General features: G+C 48.4%; 1 protein-coding gene across 1 annotated transcript in view; it reads left to right on the top strand.

Annotated features, from left to right (window-relative positions):
- The window catches only part of si:ch211-186j3.6 (neural-cadherin), a 168,466-nt gene that overhangs the window by 124,641 nt on the left and 33,825 nt on the right, over positions 1–10,000 (top strand). The window contains exon 23 of the mRNA XM_031569628.2: positions 1,790–2,004. Within this exon, the coding sequence (XP_031425488.1) occupies positions 1,790–2,004 (215 nt within the window). The remainder of the gene's footprint in view (positions 1–1,789; positions 2,005–10,000) is intronic.

Raw genomic sequence — 10,000 nt, 5'->3', positions numbered from 1 at the left:
CAACACTTAGGAGCAGTTAGCTCGATTTGCACGTTCCCTGAGCTTAAACTAGAGCTTCAGCCATGACAGCTCACTACAAAGCAAATCGGAGATTGTCAGATATTAGGGATGGGCATAATTAATCGACGATCGATTAATTGATCATTAAGAATTTCCTCGATGAAATTATTTTTTCATCGATTAAAACTAATGCATGTTCTGTTGCGTAGTGTGCGTGTAATTTATTTATTTTAGGGCTGTCAAAGTTAACGCGTTATTCTATGAGATTATTGTGTCGGAGATTAATGCAATCAAATATTTGAACGCAGTTAACGCAACTTTGTTTACTTCCGGTGCGCGTTGACCCGTGGCACGAAACCGCCCCTTGTCTGCAGTCAGTTAGATAGAAGAGACCGAGACGGTAGTTGAAGATGGAGAGGGCTGAGGGATTGTTGGGCGGAAAGTTTCTGTTTAAGAGGCAAAATGACAGAACAATCGACAAAACTAAAGTTGTATGTAGCATTTGTCAAGCTGAATGTAGCTATCACAGAAGCAGCTCGTGTTTAAGTTATCACCTTAATGCAAAGCACCCGACAGAAAGCAGTCCCAGGTTAGATGGTCGCCAACCCACACTCCACGACTTCTCTAGGAAATCAACTAGACCAGTCCGTGAAAAAGTTACCAACGCTGTAGCAGTTTAGGTTGCGGGTGACTGTCGGCCCATCAACATAGTTGAAGACGGTGGGCTGACTGAGGTGATTCGAATTGCTTCAGGGGACAATTCTTACGATTTACCGTCGAGGGGCACCATTGTGTCTCGCATACATTCCTTGGCTGATGGCGAGAGAGCACGAACAAAATACAATTAAACAACAGTGTCTAAAATAATGAATGAAGTGATTACTCGTTAATTTATAAGATTTAGTCTTTAGAAGAAAACAAACTTTTAATCACGATGAATCTAGATGAATGAATTTCAAAATGTGAGATTAATTAGTTAGAGAGAAAAAAAACCGAAGGTCAGTTGTGTTTATGAGCACCGGCTTCTAGCTGTCGGCTCCGCTGCTTAAGAGTACAGCAGCGCATATTTTCAAGTGTAACCATTGAACGGATCCCGTTTAACTGCCACAAGAGTTGTCCATCTTGTAAGTTTAACTGCCACAAGAGTTGTTCATCTTGTAATAAATATCTCAATGAGGAAACACGCTGTGTTTTTTCTATTTTCACTGCATTTTAAGATAGCCTATAAATAGTGAATTTTAATATAAAAATATTAATGATTAATCGAAAATCGATCGTTAATTCTCCCGACGATCGATTAAGACAATTTAATCGAATGCCCATCCCTATCAGATATACTAAGAAGTCGGGATATTGTGTACGGCATATACTGGGCAGAATTTCAGGACCTGCTCAGTCAAACAAAAGAAAGTTCTTTGCTGTATAGTCTGTGTCTTTGCTGTGTGTGTTTCTGTCTGTGTGTGTTGTGCATGTGTGTTACTGTGTAAATGTGTGTGTGTGTGTGTGTGTATTTGCGTTTGGGTGTGTTGTGTATGTGTGTGTCAGTTAGTGTGTAACAGTATGTGTTAGAGTGTGCGTGTGTGTGTGTGTTAGTGTCTGTGTTCTGAGACAGGGTGATGATGTCGCGGCTTGTTCCATCGATCACTCCTGTGTTCTGACTCTCCTCTGCCCCTGTGTCTGACCCAGGTGACAGTGCCATGTCTCTGTGTGTGTGTGTGTGTGTGTGTGTGTGTGTGTGTGTGTGTGTGCATGTTGTTCTGACCCTCCTCTGCCCCTGTGTCCGACCCAGGTGCCAGTGCCCTCCGCAGTTTGAAGGGCCCGAATGCCAGCAGACCAAGCATAGTTTCCATGGCGACGGCTATGCCTGGTTTCCTCCCATAAGGCCCTGCTTCGACAGCCACCTCTCCCTGGAGTTCATCACGGAGGTTGTGGACGGCCTGCTGCTCTACAGTGGACCCGTCGCCCAGCTTCAGCCCTGGGACCTGGAGGACTTCATGGCCATAGGTACGTGCACACAGACACACACCATCTGTGCTCAAACACAGCACAGCACAGCACAGCACAGCACAACACAGCACAGCACAACACAGCACACAGACACACACCATCTGTGCTCAAACACAGCACAGCACAACACAACACAGCACAGCACAGCTCAGCACAACACAACACAACACAACACAACACAGTACAACACGACACAACACAGCACAGCACAGCACACAGACACACACCATCTGTGCTCAAACACAGCACAGCACAACACAACACAACACAGCACAGCACAGCACAGCACAGCACACAGACACACACCATCTGTGCTCAAACACAACACAACACAGCACAGCACAGCACAGCACAACACAGCACACAGACACACACCATCTGTGCTCAAACACAGCACAGCACAACACAACACAACACAACACAACACAACACAGCACAGCACAGCACAGCACAGCACAACACAGCACAACACAACACAACACAACACAGCACATCACAACACAACACAACACAGCACAGCACAGCACAGCACACAGACACACACCATCTGTGCTCAAACACAACACAACACAACACAACACAACACAACACAACACAACACAACACAACACAACACAACACAACACAACACAACACAGCACAGCACAGCACAGCACAGCACAGCACAGCACAGCACAGCACAGCACACAGACACACACCATCTGTGCTCAAACACAACACAACACAACACAACACAACACAACACAACACAACACAACACAGCACAGCACAGCACAGCACAGCACAGCACAGCACAGCACAGCACAGCACAGCACAGCACAGCACAGCACAGCACAGCACACAGACACACACCATCTGTGCTCAAACACAACACAGCACAACACAACACAACACGGCACGGCACGGCACGGCACGGCACAGCACAGCACAACACAGCACAGCACAGCACAACACATCACAGCACAGCACAGCACAGCACAGCACATCACAACACAGCACAGCACTGCACACAGATGGACAGCAAGAAGAGTGAAAGACAGATAGAAAAATACTTTAGTAAAGGTCGGACATTCTTTTCTTTGAAAGCAGCACGAAGCAGATACACAACTTTTCTGTGAAGGAAAGCAAGCATGGCTGCAGCCAAACAATGAGCAACAGGAGTGGCAGAAGAGAAAGATAAAAAATGAAGGAGGGAGGGAGGGAAGGAGGGGTATCTTTTATGTGAGGTGAATGTGTCACTCGCTTTTTCTTTGTCTCATGCTCATGATGAACTATGGAGGGGAAGCTGAAAGGACAAGAGATCACACAGTTTCCAGTAAACCCAATTATCATGGCCGCGGCCTGATCTGCAACAAGAGCTCTTTTGATCTGCTTTGAAAGCATGCAGTCATTAAAAGCACTATTTGTTCGAGCAGTTGTGCTCTTTGAAGAATGTAAAGAGAACACCTGTGTCTCATACTGGATGTATGACAGCCCTCCAGCTCTGCTGCACAATAATCTAAATAGAGCAAGCACAACCATCCCAGCCTTATTAAAAAATAAACTATGCCGGAAAATCAACACACCAAATTCAGTTGAGTGCAGTCCCAATAACTTTCTATTTGTTCTTAATCTTTGTGTAAAGACATATGTTTTCTCTCCAGGCAGCCAACCATTGGGGCTGCATTTAGACAGCGGGATGAGTGAAAGCAGAGTAAAGAGACTGTGATATATAGAATTGATGTGGGGACGCAGAGAGCGTGCATCTCGGTGAGACGGGAGAGAGCTTTTCTTCCTGCCTCTTCAGGAGGATTTACTGTTTTTAATATCGCCAAAGTTTAAGGGCTGGAGACTCTGGGGGTTCTCTGAGGAGGTTTTTTTGTGTTGTGCCGGTTGAGAGCGCCGACCGCTGCCAAAAACAAACTCGGGAGGGTGTGGGGGTGGACTGCTTTAGTGTGTTCTTCACCAGAGGGAGAGTCAGCCCACGCTCACCGCTCCACACGGCTCCAGCCTGCGGAGAGAAGCCTCACCTCTGCACTCGAGTTCCCGCCTCAGCCCTCGCCGAGAGTGAGGCGGGGTGATGGGCGGTGAAGGGTTAATGAGCGTGCTCATTAGTGCAGCAAAGACATATTTGTCATTCACTCCAGAAAGTAATTACACTGGACTGTACGCATTTAGAGCGCTAATGAACTCGTTGCGGCCAGCGAACGGGGGGCTGCAGTGTGTTTTTTTTTTTTCAAGAAGACGTGAGGTGGTGTGTGTGTGTGTGTGTGGACGTGTGTGGGTGGACTTGTTTGTGTGGATGTGTTTGTTCTTTGATGTGTTTGAGTTGATCAACATTTATTAGTGTCTGTGTCTGTGTGTGTGTGTGTGTGTGTGTGTGTGTGTGTGTGTGTGTGTGTGTGTGTGTGTGTATGTATATTCATTTGTGCAATATTGATACACCAGATGCTGTGAGGATAAAAAAGAGTTGCCTGATGGAGAGAGGGTTAGAGGGAACAGAAAATCGAAGGGTGTTAGGACTACTGCAGAGAGTGAGAGAATTAGTGTGTGTGTGTGTGTGTGTGTGTGTGTGTGTGTGTGTGAGTGTGTGTGTGTGTGTGTGTGTGTGTGTGTAAAAGTGCGTTGGCTCAAACGCATGCGTATTGGCTGAGGGATGAGTGAGTTAATGCTGTGTTCTTGCGGGGGTCTGTGAGTGTGTGTGTGTGTGTGTGTGTGTCTGTGTCTGTGTCGGCGGTGTGCAGCTGAGTGTGCCTAGCAGCCAGAAGCCCCGGTGACTTGAGGGATTTCACCCAGATGGCCCGCAGTCAGCAGCCCTCCCTGGCCTAATCCAGTGCTGGGTAGCCAGGCGGAGGGGCCGGGGCCACGGCTCTCCAGCTCCCCTCATCTCAACGAGCGATCGAGGCTGAGTGCAGACAGAGTGTGTCAGTCAGTGTGTGGATCTCTCTCTTGCTGTGTGTGTGTGTGTGTGTGTGTGTGTGTGTGTGTGTGTGTGTGTGTGTGTGTGTGAGAGAGAGATAGAGAGAGAGAGAGAAAGCGAGGGAGGGAGAGAGAAAAAAAACAACCAAGGACATTAGACAACCAGAGAGAGAAAGAAAGTGACAGAATATGATAGAAAAATGATAGAAAGCAAGTAATAGTGTGTGGGTCATCCAGGAGTGGAGATGATGAGATCAATGAAGAGATCATCACTCCATCTCTCTCTCTCTCTCTCTCTCTCTCTCTCTCCACTCCATCTCTCTCTCCACTCCAGCCACTATTCTCTCTCTCTCTCTCTCTCTCTCTCTCTCCACTCCATCTCTCTCTCCACTCCAGCCACTATTCTCTCTCTCCACTCCATCTCTCTCTCTCACCACTCCATCTCTCTCTCTCTCCACTCCATCTCTCTCTCCACTCCATCTCTCTCTCTCTCTCTCTCTCTCTCTCTCTCTCTCTCCACTCCATCTCTCTCTCCACTCCAGCCACTATTCTCTCTCTCATCACTCCAGTCACTATTCTCTCTCTCCACTCCATCTCTCTCTCTCTCCACTCCATCTCTCTCTCCACTCCAGCCACTATTCTCTCTCTCCACTCCAGTCACTATTCTCTCTCTCCACTCCAGTCACTATTCTCTCTCTCCACTCCATCTCTCTCTCTCTCTCTCTCTCTCTCTCTCTCCACTCCATCTCTCTCTCCACTCCATCTCTCTCTCTCACCACTCCATCTCTCTCTCCACTCCAGTCACTATTCTCTCTCTCCACTCCATCTCTCTCTCTCTCTCTCTCTCTCTCTCTCTCTCCACTCCATCTCTCTCTCCACTCCATCTCTCTCTCTCACCACTCCATCTCTCTCTCCACTCCAGTCACTATTCTCTCTCTCCACTCCATCTCTCTCTCTCTCTCTCTCTCTCTCTCTCTCTCTCTCTCCACTCCATCTCTCTCTCCACTCCATCTCTCTCTCTCACCACTCCATCTCTCTCTCCACTCCAGTCACTATTCTCTCTCTCCACTCCATCTCTCTCTCTCTCCACTCCATCTCTCTCTCCACTCCACTCCATCTCTCTCTCTCACCACTCCATCTCTCTCACCACTCCAGTCACTATTCTCTCTCTCCACTCCAGTCACTATTCTCTCTCTCCACTCCATCTCTCTCTCTCTCCACTCCATCTCTCTCTCCACTCCACTCCATCTCTCTCTCTCACCACTCCATCTCTCTCACCACTCCAGTCACTATTCTCTCTCTCCACTCCAGTCACTATTCTCTCTCTCCACTCCAGTCACTATTCTCTCTCTCCACTCCATCTCTCTCTCTCTCTCCACTCCATCTCTCTCACCACTCCATCTCTCTCTCCACTCCATCTCTCTCTCTCTCTCCACTCCATCTCTCTCTCTCTCTCCACTCCATCTCTCTCTCTCTCCACTCCAGACACTATTGACTCTAACCTAGGAGTAGTGTTCAGGAATATGCCAGCTTGATTGTTGTGACAGTTGTGTCCAGTGTAGTCTTAAGTGAGTCGCAGTGGTCTGAGTGAGACTTGACCTACACAGAGGACACTGGTCACAGAGGAGGCCCACAAGTCAAAAGAGAGAGATAGAAAGAAAGAGAAAAAAGAACTGAAGAAGAAAGCAGGGGGAAAGGCAGGGGAGAGATGAAACGAGTTGAGTGGAAGTCCGGCACTTCTCACAGTATTACTCACCCACCTACCCTCCCTCCTCCCTCCCTCCCTCCATCCCTCCCTCCTTCCTCCCTCCATCCCTCACTCACTCCTTCTCTTCCTCTCCCCCTTCTTTCCATCCACCCTTAGTATTTTCTGCGGCTCTGCTTGAACCTATTAAACCTTATCATTGGCCAGCACTGCATGGGTCCCTGCTAACGCTATTACATACTGTGCAGCTTCGGCTTCCTCCACTCTCTCTCTCTCTCTCTCCTCTCTCTCTCTCTCTCCTCTCTCTCTCATTCTCTCTCTCGCTCTCTCTCTCTTCCCTCTCTCTCTCTCCTCTCTCTCTCTCTCCTCTCTCTCTCACTCTCTCTCTCTCTCTCTCTCTCTCTCTCTTCCCTCTCTCTCTCCTCTCTCTCTCTCTCTCCTCTCTCTCTCACTCTCTCTCTCTCTCTTCCCTCTCTCTCTCTCCTCTCTCTCTCTCTCTCTCTCTCTCTCTCTCTCTCTCTCTCTCTCTCTCTTCCCTCTCTCTCTCCTCTCTCTCTCTCTCTCTCTTCCCTCTCTCTCTCTCCTCTCTCTCTCTCTCCTCTCTCTCTCACTCTCTCTCTCTCTCTCTCTCTCTCTCCCCTCTCTCTCTCTCTCACTCCCCCTGTCTCTCTCTCTCTCTCTCGCTCCCCCTGTCTCTCTCCCATGTCTCCCCCCCCCTCTCTCTCTCCCTCTCTCCCTCTTTCTCTCTCTCTTTTTCTCTCTCCCTCTCTCTCTTTCTCTCTCTCCCTCTCTCTCGGTCTTCTGTTCCCAGTCTGCCTGTGTTTCCCTTCCCTGCTAATGTGCCAGAACGGTGAAGAACCTGCTCTGGAGCTATATCCCTATGTGTCCTACATTCACACAGTACTTCCTCTGAGACCCAGAGATTAAGTGTGTGTGTGTGTGCGCGCGTGTATGTTTGCGTGTGTGTGTGTATGTTTGCGTGTGTGTGTGTGTGTGTGTATGTGTGTGTTTGCGTGTGTGATTGTGTGTATCACTGTGTGTGCTTGTGAGTGTTTTGTGTGGGTGTATAGCGGCGGGTATTCATCAAGGTCTGTTAAATTGTTTATCCATGTCCATACCCATGGATAACTGAAGGCTAAAACAAGATGAATACGCCTGCAGGTTTAGGGGTTAATGAGTTGACTCATATTCCTCCCGTCCGGCTGTGATTGGCCAGCTGACTTCTCTCCTCAGATTTCCCCTGACCTGATTGGGCCCAGATGGACTGGTGATGGACACGGTGTATACAGACGACATGGCCAGTCTTTAATCACCAGCACATTGTGCATGTGGCAAACGTTAGTCCATCGTTTGTCTTTCTGGAGTCCAACGCGGACGCTTTTTGATGTCCCACAAACCACTGGGCATATATTCCTCTCCCGCCTCCCCGCTCTTGGCCTGCCGCTGCCTGTTTCCGTCCCCCCTCGAGAGGCCAGCGGCGGCTGTCCCTCCACAGGTGTCCCCTCATCCCGCTCATCTCCCCTAATCTGCTGTCCTCTCCCTGTGCTCACAGGCCACGCTGAGAGGCTCAACTCCTGCAATCAGGAAGACAAATTAGACAGATAAATGAGGCTTCGGTGATTACGGATGGCCAGAGTAGGCACCGCACCGTGGGCGCCGCGGGCTCCAATAGCCGAGCCACTCCTCTCACGGTCCTCATGCTGAGCAGCCAGGCAGCAACCCCCCCCCCCCCCCCAGCCATCACCACCATCCCCACCCCACCACCTGCCACCGGTGCCTTAGCAACGCTCTGCACTGTCCCTGGCTCCCCGCCGAACACTGTCAGAATGCAAATGGCTTGAAATGGTAACTGGGTTTTGTTTTTATTTTTCTCTCTCTCTCCTGCCCCCTCTCTCCTAGGCTCAGAGTCCATCACTGAAGTGTTTACTGTAGATGAGCATAATCTCACGCTGCCCTTGGCTCCTTTCATTGTTTTGGTTCGATTGTTTCCATGCGACAGGAAAATTAGGTTGTCTTCCCTGAAACATGGTACCAGGTTCATTTGTGGAAGGCTGCTATGATGAACATTTATACAATGTTTTTTAAAAATGAGATGATGTTTATCGTCCTTGGGGAGAAGACTGTACCCATATGCACACTAGAGGGTGGATCGGGCCAAATTTTTCTGTCCGAGCCCGGCCCGCGTCCGACAGAGTAGTGCCTGAGCCCGGCCCGCGTCCGACAGCCATTCAAATATTTTGTCCGAACCTGACCCGATCCCGACGGAGTCAATGTCTCAACTAATACTAATGACACATTTACGTATGTTTTTTACGAATAGCCTGCCTTTATTAAACTCATATAAATGCACTTGCTCACACAAACAAGCGCTGTTAAACGCACAAGCGCGCACAAGAGGGCAAATAAGCATATTTAAATTAAATTATTCACATTGCAAGAACGGAATGAAATAGCCTACACATTACACATGCCAGACATCTGCAATGCCTAAATAAAACTTACGTTATATGCTACACCAGAGGAGGAACAACAAACAAGTCTTCCCATTGACGACCTTTTTTTTTTGTTCAAAACTTTAAGTGCACGGCAACGTTCGTTTTTTAAAACTATCTACATAGTCCAACCATCAAGGTTTAATCCATGTTGTTTTGGAGAAAGAGGATGGCAGCAATCATATTTCATTAAAACTTCACACTTCTTACATTGGACATATCCAACAGCCTCATTATAATCCGCATCGACTACTAAGCAGAAATATCTCCACACAGTAGATTTCCCTTCGTTTAGTATTGCAGATGACCGTTTGTTTTTAACTTCCTCCATGATGCCTATAATCGCGTTGTCACAGCTAGGACATAAACAAATCCCTGCCACAGGAAGAAGGCTGTTATCCTAAATGTGATTTATGTTATTCTCAAAAACGAACTTCGAGGCCGAGTATAATTTCTAAATATTTGTCCGAACCCGGCCCGACGGGTTCGACGGGCTCGGGTCGGGTATCCATCCTCTAATGCACACACACACACACACACACACACACACACACACACACACACACACACACACACACACACACACACACACACACACACACACACACACACACACAGACCTACTCAGACATGTGCAGGGATGGAGCGTCTGGTAGATGAAAGGGGGGTGGGAGATCCTGTTACACCAGCAGTGTGACGTGCACATTACGGCCAATTTGCCCAAACCTGCTTCACAGTGGAACCTCCCCGACGCTCAGCACTGCAGAGGGGCTCACATATCACTTTCAACTTCCCGCATCTCCACCCCATTTCCTGCACACTCGAGGAGGGGACATCAATGCCAGACAGCTCATTTGTATTAAACTCTCACAGACACTCACACACACACACACACACA

The sequence above is a fragment of the Clupea harengus genome, chromosome 6, assembly GCF_900700415.2.
Source record: "Clupea harengus chromosome 6, Ch_v2.0.2, whole genome shotgun sequence".
In the NCBI taxonomy this organism is placed as follows: Eukaryota; Metazoa; Chordata; class Actinopteri; order Clupeiformes; family Clupeidae; genus Clupea; species Clupea harengus.
Note: the sequence above shows the minus strand (reverse complement) of the source record. Positions and strands in the feature narration are given on the sequence as shown.